The following is a 12,052-nucleotide window of genomic DNA, read 5'->3' as shown; positions in this document are numbered from 1 at the left end:
CCAGACAGTCTCCCATCACAATACTACTGTTCTCTAGAGGCAGACGACAGAGAGCAGAAATACGCTCCTATTCTCTATCCTAGGTGTGTACACTTGTTCACTACACCCCATAGATGTACCGAAACGCATTGAATTGGTGTCAGCCAGGACTAGGGAGTCCATTCATTTTACATCCATGGGGGGGGGGGGGGGGGGGGGGGGGGGGGGGTGAACGAGTGCACGGGTCGAGAAGAAGTGTAGAGAGTGTGGGCACGCGAGAAGGGTGGAGAATGGGGTCCCTCCATCCCTCCCTCCTGCTCTACCTCACTCTGTCTGCCATCACTTCTCCTGGCAGCGGAGCACGAAGGGAAACTTCAGACCTCTCAGCCATTCAACTGAGCGGAAGAGTGAGCAGTGGCCCGATCCATGTGCCAGTCTTTCTTAAATCAGGCGAGTATGAGCGTGAGAGTGTGTGTGTGTGTGTGGAGAGGGCAGGTTAGGCAAGGACTGACTATGTGGTATAGCGTAGCAGTGTGACACCCCATTGTGGTACGGATTGATTAAAAGCACAAGAGAGCAGCACACAGCCTACAATCTGTGGGCTTCCTTCCTTCATTCATTCATAGCTAGTGTTTCTCATTGACAGCTCAGGTGTGGGCATTAAGGAGGTGCATATCACTGCGATAGACTAACGTCCTGTCCAGTGGGAGTACGTGTACATCAAGCTGCCTCAGGCTCCAGCCCCATGGGCCGTTCTGGCTCGGACAAGGGTACTGTATCACTCGTCATACACAGTGACAACCCAGACCCACTCAAGGCCCCAGCCCCGGCCAAGGCCGAAGCCACAACCAGGGAAAGAGTTCAGTATAGCTCAGCATTAGAACTTATTCAACCGTACGTTCCATTCCTCTAGGCTAGAGAGTCACAGGACTTGAGTTTGGTTCCTGCCCGGGCCTCAAGCTCCAACAACACAGTCAGAAGGAGCAGGAATCCCAACCATCCCCTTCTGTCAACTCTCAGGGTGTTTCCCAAATGGACCTCTATGACCTATATAGTGCACTACTTTTAGTCCAGGGCCCATACTGTCAACCATTTAACACGCCAACGTTCCACTTTACTCCCGAGACTGACTCCAACTGACTAAAAAGCTTAGTAACGGGAATGTTTGATTATTTAAATGCCACATACAGCAGAATTATATTAGCAGCTATATTAAAATGGGAGGTAGTGATCAGATGATATGCATTGCAGATTGAAAATAATAATAATAATAATAATAATAATTATGAGTCTTACACAGCGCATTCAGAAAGTATTCATGACCCTTTATTATACAATTTTTATTTTATTTTTTATATATAATCTTCAATCTACACACAATAACCCATAAATTACAAAGTGAAAACAGTTTTGAAATTGAGCTCAAGAGCATCCTGTTTCCATTGATCAGTCAACCTGTGGTAAATTCAATTGATTGGACATGATTTGGAAAGGCACAAACCTGTCTATACAAGGTCCCTCAGTTGACAGTGCATGTCAGAGCAAAACCCAAGCCGTGAGGTCGAAGGAATTGTCTGTCGAGCTCCAAGACAGTATTGTGTTGAGGCACAGACCTGGGTAATGGTACCCCAAAAAATGTCTGCAGCATTGAAGGTCCAAGAACACAATGGCCTCCATCATTTAAAAAAATGGAAGTAGTATGACCCTACTAAGACTCCTCCTAGAGCTGGCCGCCTGGCCAAAATGAGAAATAGGGGGAGAAGAGCCTTGGTCAGGGAGGTGACCAAGAACCCGATGGTCTCTGTGGATATGGGAGAAACTTCCAGAAGGACAACTATCTCTGCAGCACTCCATCAATCAGGCCTTTATGGTAGAATGGACAGAATGAAGCCACTCCTCAGTAAAAAGGCACGACAGCCCACTTGAATTTTGCAAAAGCCACCGAAAGGTCTCTCAGTACTCCGAGCATGGGCTGACCAACTGGCAAGTGTCTTCACTGACATTTTCAACCTCTCCCTGTCGGAGTCTGTAATACCAACATGTTTCAAACTGACCACCATAGTCCCTGTGCCCAAGAACACTAAGGTAACCTGCCTAAATGACTACCGACCTGTAGTACTCACGTCTGTAACCATGAAGTGCTTTGAAAGGCTGGTCAGAAACCCTAGACCCACTCCAATTTGCATACCGCACCAACAGCTCCAGACTTCCCTTTCCCACCTGGACAAAAGGAACACCTATGTGAGAATGCCATTCACCGACTACAGCTCGTCGTTCAACACCCTAGTGCCCTCAAAGCTCATCACTTAGCTAAGGACCCTGGGACTAAACACCTCCCTCTGCAACTGGATCCTGGACTTCCTGACGGGCCATCCCCAGGTGGTAAGGGTAGGTAACAACACATCCGCCACGCTGATCCTCATCACGGGGGCCCCTCAGGGGTGCGTGCTCAGTCCTCTCCTGTACTCCCTGTTCACACATGACTGCACAGACAGACACGACTCCAGCACCATCATTAAGTTTGCTGAAAACACAACAGTGGTAGGCCTGATCACCGAACAACGAGGAGACAGACTATAGCAAGTAGGTCAGAGACCTGACCGTGTGGTGCAAGGACAACAACCTCTTCTCCAACGTGATCAAGACAAAGGAGATGATTGTGGACTATAGGAAAAGGAGGACAGAGCATGCCCCCATTCTCATCGATGGGGATGTAGTGGAGCAGGTTGAGAGCTTCAAGTTCCTTGGTGTCCACATCAACAAACTAACATGGCCTAAGCACACCAAGACAGTCGTGAAGAGGGCACGACAAAACCTATTCCACCTCAGGAGACTGAAAAGATTTGGCATGGGTCCTCAGATCCTCAAAAGGTTCTACAGCGGCACCATCGAGAGCATCCTGACGGGTTGCATCACTGCCTGGGGGGGGGCAATGCAAATAGTCTGGGTAGCCATTTGATTAGCTGTTCATGAGTCTTATGGCTTGGGGGTCGAAGCTGTTTAGAAACCTCTTGGACCTAGACTTGGCGCCGCGCCCCCCGCGCCCCCCCCCCCCCCCCCCCCCCCCCCCCCCCCCCCGCTGCTGCTACTCTTATTATCAATGCATAGCCACTTTAATAACTCTATCTACATGTACATAATTACCTCGAAACCAATGCCCCGCGCACATTGACACATTGACTCTGTACCGGTACCCCCTGTTTATAGCCCCGCTATTGTTATTTACTGCTGCTCTTTAATTATTTGTTATTCTTCTCTCTTACTTTTCTTATTTTCTTAAAACTGCATTGTTGGTTAAGGGCTTGTAAGTAAGCACTTCACTTTAAGGTGAATTCAGGGCATGTGACAAATCAAATTTGATTTGAATGTCCTCGTGTGGCCCAGCCAGAGCCCAGACGAGAATCCTGCTTAACATCTCTGGAGAGACCTGGAAATTGTTGTTCAGCAACGCTCCCCATCCAGCCTGACAGTGCTTGAGAGGATCTGCAGAGAAGAATGGGAGAAACTCCCCAAATACAGGTGTGCCAAGCTTTGTAGCGTCATACCCAAGAAGACTCAAGGCTGTAATCGCTGCGAAAGGTGCTTCAACAAAGTACTGAGTAAAGGGTCTGAATACTGATGTAAATGTGATAGTTTCCAGGCGGGTTTTTATATATATATATATATACACACACGTTTTCAAATATGAAGGAGAAAGAAAAACTGTTTTTGCTTTGTCATTATGAGGTATGTGTAGATTGATGAGAAAAAATGGATTTAATCCATTTTAGAATAAGGATGTAACATAAAATGTTGAAAAAAGTCAAGGGGTTTGAATAGATTCCCGAATGCACTTTAATAGAGCTTTTGAAGACACTTTTTAAATAACCCAAAGACAGGTAGTTGGCCTGCTGGTGTCACTGGGATTATTTAGCTTGGGATACATTTTTAAAAAGCTGTGAGAAAAAGACAGTTGGTGACAATGCTGCAGAAACATGGTAAATTGGAGGAAGTAGGTTACTGCATACTGACAGTTTCCCGCCCACAGAATAGTTAATGAAGGTAAAGTGTCCATAAGAACTGACCTTACAGAGGCACTCTCACTCTATGTAAACACACCAACAGCATTATGGGTAGACGGGAAGTAGAAGAGGTTACAGCTACAAACCTCTACAGGGAGGGTGTTCACGTGTCAGCTTCCTGCAACAACAACAATAATAAGACACCCTGGGCCTGTTCGAATCATACCCAGCCATCACAATGTCTTGAGACACAGGTGAGGGCTGGGTACGATGCTTCTAAAATAAATCCCTCCTCACCTCCTCCACTTCCTTCCTTGAAGTGATCACATCTGACACGACTGGACAGGCGAAACTCTGGGTTCTATAACACAGTCTAACAATCTACATGGTGTCAGATCAGTGATTGTCTCCAGGAAGGAAGGCTGTATTTCTCAGCGTTCTGGTTGGTTCTCGGTTTCTCTGCAGTGAAATGGAAGAAGGGATGATGGACCGTGGCTTCTGCTAAAAGCCCTGAAACTGTGCAGATCCAGCAAGGTGACATCACTAGGCACCCCCCCCCCCCCCCCCCCCAGAGACAGGACATCAAACTAACGGAGATCTGAGTCCAGGACACAGACAAGTTGTGCTCTAAAAATATCTCATCTACTTACTTACCCCAAACAAAGCACTTGACAAAAATACTAAAAAGCATCTGCCAAAACACACTCAAAGGCTTTAGTACTAAACCAGCCACGCTCTAAAGCTTTTTGAACAGGAGAAGACGTACAGTACTAAAGCCCATTATGATGCTTTTACCACCTTGTCTCATACGGTGGTATCTTTATTCATTGATTCTATGGTATGGTTATTATTTTAATAATGTCATTAATTTACTACGGGTGCTAGTAGCTCTATTTATTTAGGTGAGGGAGCACAAAGAAAAATGTAAATGACGTCAACTTTTCCTCAAAAGTGTGTGCCAACAGATGCAAAAGAAAACAGATCCTCCAAAATGCAACATCTGCCTGTGCTCACGCAGCCATTTTCCTTTTGACATGAGTCTATTTTTAACACCCTCAAAACTCCAAGTTTTAGGCTACCCCTTTTTTTATTTTTATGGGCCATCGCCACCGTCAAATCGTGAGGGATAGTTCTTCATGTTTTACCCGGTGAAAAGTCCCAGCTGCATGTCCACGCCGACCATTTGATTGATCAGTCAGTTTCGCGGGAATATTCGTTTAGATATGCGTTTAGAGGTCTTCTTGAAGGACTGTTCCGTGAGCGTATTTAGAGAAGACCGGGTTAAACAATTAGCCCTTCTTGTGTTGTGTTTCAATCAAAGCTCCGATCTTTGAAAATTCGGCTTCAGCTAACCATCCTAAAATCTCATTCGAAATTAGGTGTTTTTGGTGGAGCAGTAACGTTACACACCTACTATGCTATTATATTTCGGTTCAGCTAAATAACATGTAAATTAATCATTATATGATCTGGCAAGACATGGATAACTTTTTCTAAACAAGCACTATCTTCTGGGCCCGAGTAGCAGGCTGTTTAATTTGGGCACGCTTTTCATCCAAAATTCCGAACGCTGCCCGCTACCCTAGAGAGGTTAACTTCTCTAGGGTAGGGGTCAGCGTTGGGAATTTTGGATGAAAAGCATGCCCAAATTAAACTGCTTTGCTACTCAGCCATAAAAGCTAGAATGTGCATATAATTAGTAGATGTGGATAGAAAACACTCTGAAGTTTCGAAAACTGTTTGAACGATGTCTGTGAGTATAACAGAACTCATATGGTAGGCAAAAACCTGAGAAAAACAATACAACCAGGAAGTGGGAAATCTGAGGTCTGTAGTTTAATGCTTGGCCTATTGAAAAGTGTCTATGGTGTCATGTTGCACTTCCTAAGGCTTCCACTAGATGTCAACAGTCTTTAGAACGTTGTTTGACGCTTCTACTGTGAAGTAGGGCCGAATGAGGGGGGAATGAGTCAGAGGTCTGCCAGCAGCCACGAGCTCAGTCTCGCGCGTTCACGCGAGCGCGACCTGCGTTCCATTGCATTTCTGAAGACAAAGGAATTCTCTGGTTGGAACATTATTGAAGATTTATGTTAAAAACAACCTAAAGTGATTCTAAACATCGTTTGACATTGTTTCTACGGACTGTAATGGAACTTTTGTACTTTGTCTCCGCGTGCGTCATGAAGTTGGATTACTGGGCTGAACGCACTAACAACAAGGAGGAATTTGGACATAAATGATGGACATTACCAAACAAAACAAACATTTATTGTGGAATTGGGATTCCTGGGAGTGCATTCTGATGAAGATCATCAAAAGTAAGTGAATATTTATAATGCCATTTCTGACTTCTGTTGACTCCAACATGGTGGATATCTGTATGGCTTGATTTTGTTGTCTGAGCGCCGTACTCAGATTATTGCATGGTGTGCTTTTTACGTAAAGTTTTTTTTAAATCTGACACAGCAGTTGCATTAAGGAGAAGTGGATCTAAAATTCCATGTATAATAGTTGTATCTTTTAGCAATGTTTATTATGAGTATTTCTGTAAATTGATGTGGCTCTCTGCAAAATCACCAGATGTTTTGGAACTACTGAACATAACACGCCAATGTAAACCCAGATTTTTTTATATATAAAAATTATAAATAAATATTTAAATATAAATACCGAACAAAACATACATGTATTGTGTAACATGAAGTCCTATGAGTGTCATCTGATGAAGATCATCAAAGGTTAGTGATTAATTTTATCTATATATCTGCTTTTTGTGACTCCTCTCGTTGGCTGGAAAAATGGCTGTGTTTTTCTGTGACTTGGCTCTGACCTAACATAATCTTTTTGGTTTGCTTTCGTCGTGAAGCCTTTTTGAAATCGGACACTGTGGCTGGATTTACAACGAGTGTATCGTTAAAATGGTGTAAAATACATGTACGTTTGAGGAATTTTAATTATGGGAGTTCTGTTGTTTTGAATTTGGCGCCCTGCAGTTTCACTGGCTGTTGACAGGTGGGACGCTACCGTCCTACGTACCCTAGAGAGGTTGAAGAAGTTGAACCAACTTGTGGTGATAAAGAACAGTTGAAGGATAGCTCTGCCATTCGGCCAATTCAGGAACGAACAAGAATAATTTGCAGTAGGACTAACCTAATAGGCCTACGACTATGTGGTATAGCTATGTGGCTACAGCCGAATGCACATGCATATAGCTTAATATCATTGAACTGTTCGTGATTAGCTTGAACACACAGTGACGATATACCCCATTACAGAATAAAACAAAACATAGAATTGATGTGCATAGATGAAAAAATGATATCAAATCAATTGCAGCGAACAAAACCATCACGGGGGCCACTATGGATTAGGTGTCCTGGGCAAAACGGCGTCGTCGTAACCAAGTGGTCACATATCGTTCTGGGTTCCACAGTGTACGAGGGCTCTGTGGAGTTTAGTGAACATCCTCAAGGACTAATTCAAACGTCCTGACCACTTTGGCCAATCAGAACTCGGACAGGCCTCCGCAGTGCACACGGGTAGCCTAATAGGTTCTTCATCGTTCTTGCCACCGCCAGAGAGAAGAAACCACCATTTACCTCTAGGTTGCTATAAATATTTGGTTTGTCATTGAATTATTGCTGTAATTAAATATAATTTATCAGAAGCCATTTGACAGAAATAGTATCACAGCTCAGTGTATTCTCGAGGCAAATTGGAAAAAATGTGAGGGAGCACCGCTCCTCCGGCTTCACTATACCCATTGACTACAATACTTCTACAGGTGAATGTTGCATTAACATAGTACTGAAATACTGCTGAGCTATCTATCGCCATTTGGAAGGGGGGGTATACAGTGCATTTGGAAAGTATTCTGACGCCTCAACTTTTTCCACATTTTGTTACGTTACAGCCTTATTTAAAAAATCTATTCATAATTTTTCCCCCTACAATCTACACACAACAACCCATAATGACAAAGCAAAAACAGGTTAGTATACATTTTAGAAAATGGCCTCCCGAGTGGCGCAGTGGTCTAAGGCTGTGCTTACTAGAGATTCTGGGTTCGAGTCCAGGCTCTGTCGCAGCCGGCTGTGACCGGGAGACCCATGGGGCGGCGCACAATTGGCCCAGCGTCGTCCGGGTTCGGGGAGGGTTTGACCGGCAGAGATGTCCTTGTCCCATTGCGCACTTGCGACTCCTGTGACCGGCCGGGCGCAGTGCACGCTGACACAGTGGCCTGGTGTACTTTGTTTCCTCTGACACATTGGCGCGGCTGGTTTCATGGGTTAAGTGGGCATTGTGTCAAGAAGCAGTGCGGCTTGGTTGGGTTGCATTTCGGAGGATGCACGCCGTTCGACCTTTGCCTCTCGAGTCTGTACGGGAGTTGCAGCGATGAGACAATTGGATACCATGAAATTGGGGAGAAAGTGGCAAAAAAAATCTGGAAATATCACATTTACATAAGTACTCAGACCCTCTACTCAGTACTTTGTTGAAGCACCTCGGGCAGCGATTACAGCCTCGAGTCTTCTTGGGTATGACGCTACAAGCGAAGCAGATCCTCTCAAGCTCTGTCAGGTTGGATGGGGAGCATTGCTGAACAGCTATTTCCAGGTCTCTCCAGAGATGTTCGATCGGGTTCAAGTCCGGGCTCTGGCTGGCTCACTCAAGGACATTGAGATTTGTTCCGAAGCAACTCCTCCGCATTGACTTGGCTGTGACCTTAGGGTCATTGTGCTGTTGGAAGGTGGTCCAGTCTGAGGTCCTGAGCACTCTGGAGCAGGTTTTCATCAAGGAGCTCTCTGTACTTTGCTCTGTTCATCTTTACCTCGATCCTGACTAGTCTCCCAGTCCCTGAAAAACATCCCCACAGCATGATGCTGCCACCACCATGCGTCCCCATAGGGATGGTGCCAGGTTTCCTCCAGACCTGACACTTGGCATTCAGGCCAAAGAGTTCTCGTGATCTGAGTCCTTTAGGTGCCTTTTGGCAAACTCCAAGCAGGCTGTCATGTTCCTTTTACTGAGAAGTGGCTTCAGTCTGGCCAATCTATCATAAAAGCCTGATTTGCCAGAGTGCTGCAGAGACCGTTGTGCTTCTGGAAGGTTCTCCCATCTCCACAGAGAAACTCCATCGGGTTCTTGGTCACCTCCCTGACAAAGGCCCCTCTCCTCCGATTGCTCAGTTTGGCCGGGCGGCCAGCTCTAGGAGGAGTATTGGTGGTTCCAAACTTCTTCCATTTAATAATGATGGTTGCCACTGTGTTCCTGGGGAACTTCAATGCTGCAGAAATGTTTTGGTACCCTTACCAGATTTGTGCATCGACACAATCCTGTCTCGGAGATCTACAGGCAATTCCTTTGACCTCATGGCTTGATTTTTGCTCTGACATGCGCTGTCAACTATGGGGCCTTATATAGACAGGTGTGTGCCTTTCCAAATCATGTCCAATCAATTGAATTTACCACCGGTGGACTCCAATCAAGTTGTAGAAACCTCTCAAGGATGATCAATGGAAAAAGGATGCACCTGAGCTCAATTTCAAGTCTCATAGCAAAGGGTCTGAATACTTATGTAAATAAGGCATCTGTTTTTTTATAGTTAATGCATTTGCTAAAATTTCTAAAAGCCTGTTTTCTCTGTCATTATAGGGTATTGTGTGTAGATTGATGAGGAAAAATGTAATCAATTTTAGAATAAGGCTGTAACGTAAAGCAAAATGTGGAAAAAGTCAAGGGGTCTGAATACTTTCCGAATGCATCGGAAATAAACTTCACATAAACACATACAGTATCATATAGCATATGAGCATACAGTATATTATAATATAACAGAGAAAGGGGAAAAGTGGAATAGAAAAATAGAAAAACTGGCACTGGCGCACACACACACACACACACACACACACACACACACACACACACACACACACACACACACACACACACACACACACACACACACACACACACACACACACACACACACACACACACACACACACACGAGGGATCTTGAGAGCCTTTGTTCAGAATGACCATGGATGGATGTCAGGTGTGTGAGATTTCCTGGCTACTCTTCCTACTGCTCCATTACATTGGATTAATACACTCCCTTCCAGTTAAACCCCCCCACCCCAAAAAAAATAAAAATAAAACTTATATTACAGCAAATCTAACCTATCAATTGATATACTAATGATCTTAGAACGTTGCTAAAACCCTGGGCAACATTGGAATCCAAATCTAACGGTGGAGCCTTGAGCTATGGGGAAATACACCAAGACAGTCTGTTCTGTCGTGGAACGAACAACTGGTTTCTGTATGCCACCATCTGAATGGCCAGTGGTGCATTTGATATGACGGATCTCCCCCAAAATACCGCGACCGACCGAGAGATAAAATGCTCCATCGGAAACATAGGCACAGGATACTATCGTGAGGGGTACGTGTACAAGAACGATACAGAAGTTGATTCTGTATTATATTGTGGTAGACTAGCCTATAGGCTACGTGTCTGGGTTGACCAGATAGACAACAATAAAATGTTATTGCAAGTTGAGAATGTCTTATTATGCTATTTACCCAGTCACCTAAAAACAATGCAAACACAATGCAAACACTGCATTGTTATGTTAGAGAATTTAAGATCGTTTTGGTAGTAAACCCAAAGTATGACCCGTAAAACCCATAGTGGACGTCTTTAAATGGTCTGCAAACAAGTACTTATTTGTCTTAAACGAACAAAAAACAGACAAGAAGAACCAACGGATAGAACTAACGTTACTTCCCTTACTCGAAGGCTCTTACCTCGGCACACAGCTTGGTGAAGAGCGGTCCACTTCCCAGGTGGCGTATAGGTTCATGTGGACAGGGCGATTCGAGGTGATCGTGACCGGTTTGGAGGGTTGCAAGTGCGGGGAGGGGGCACCTCCAGTCCGCGGGAGCCCTCCTCGCTCCGACATCCTGGAGGTAGGTTAGCTTAAAAGGTTTCAAACGTAGGGGTATAATAGCCTTTCTTTCCCTTCTGCCTCTTCGTTGCAAAAACCTCGGTGTGCCTGTCTAGGCTACACGTTAAAATTTTCGTCTGTGCAATTAAAAGTGAATCCGTTTCTTCTATACAATTGAATAACTATTATTTTGGTCGTACTAAATTGTAACTTTACCGTGAATTTCCTTTCTTTCAGAGAGCACAACGAGCAAACCCTCTTTCTCGCTCTCAACTTGTCTCTAGCCTGGTGCAGGAAACAGAACATTTCTCCACCAAGGCAAATTGCACAATCAGAGAAGAGGCGAAGCGAGAGGTTCTACTCCCCCCCCCCAAAAGTCTGCCCACGAAAACAAGACCACGAAGTGAGGAATTTTTGTATGGAGGTCAATGAGTCTCGAATTTGGTCAACAACAAAAATAATTGCAAATGTTCTACGTGAGGCTTCTTTGACCGAATATATGGTTTGTTTTGGTTGGGTTGTTACAAATGCTCTGATATAAGTGGACCACGTGGCATTTCGGCCACTTTGAAAAAATACGACTTTTTATCAGAGTTGTGCCCTGTGGTCACACGCGTATCTGCCCTCTCATTGGCTAAAATGGTCACACCTGATCTCGCCTCCTGGCGCCTGTCTTCCATCCTTGAGGACGTGTATTTTCATTGTAACAGCAGTCACTCAACTATCTTGTCAATATAATGAAAATCTTGGTCACAATGCATGATCAACGTGCCTCTTCTCTTGTTAACCCTTTAACTGTTTCTAAAAAAATATGAAAACATGTTTGCACCATACATTCCTATTACTAACAACTAAAATAAGAACTTACAATAGTTTATTTTCAACTGGATGTTTATTTGGAAATAACAGAGCTCTACCAGGTAGTTGAGATATTAAAATAAACTCATACCAGCAATGGGGGTATAGTGCAGTCCCTCAAAAAATATTCCCATTTTGAAAATATATGACAAAGTGACGTTCTTTATTACTATCATAGGCATTATTTGTATTAGTTGACCAATCAAGTTCAAGTGAATATTTTTTTCCTATTCACTTCTAAATCCATTGTCAAAACTTGCT

At 44.3% G+C, this 12,052-nt stretch overlaps 1 protein-coding gene across 2 annotated transcripts in view; it reads right to left on the bottom strand.

Annotated features, from left to right (window-relative positions):
* LOC110500427 (phosphofurin acidic cluster sorting protein 1) overlaps positions 1-11,174 on the bottom strand; it is a 53,173-nt gene extending 41,999 nt beyond the window's left edge. For both annotated transcript variants that reach the window (XM_036957838.1, XM_036957839.1), the window contains exon 1: positions 10,794-11,174. In XM_036957838.1, the coding sequence (XP_036813733.1) occupies positions 10,794-10,948 (155 nt within the window). In that variant the 5' untranslated portion in view covers positions 10,949-11,174. The remainder of the gene's footprint in view (positions 1-10,793) is intronic.
* Between the last annotated feature and the right edge of the window lie 878 nt (positions 11,175-12,052).

This window comes from Oncorhynchus mykiss, chromosome 21 (genome assembly GCF_013265735.2).
Source record: "Oncorhynchus mykiss isolate Arlee chromosome 21, USDA_OmykA_1.1, whole genome shotgun sequence".
Taxonomy (NCBI): Eukaryota; Metazoa; Chordata; class Actinopteri; order Salmoniformes; family Salmonidae; genus Oncorhynchus; species Oncorhynchus mykiss.
The sequence above is the reverse complement of the archived record's forward strand: the minus strand, read 5'-3'. Positions and strand labels throughout refer to the sequence as shown.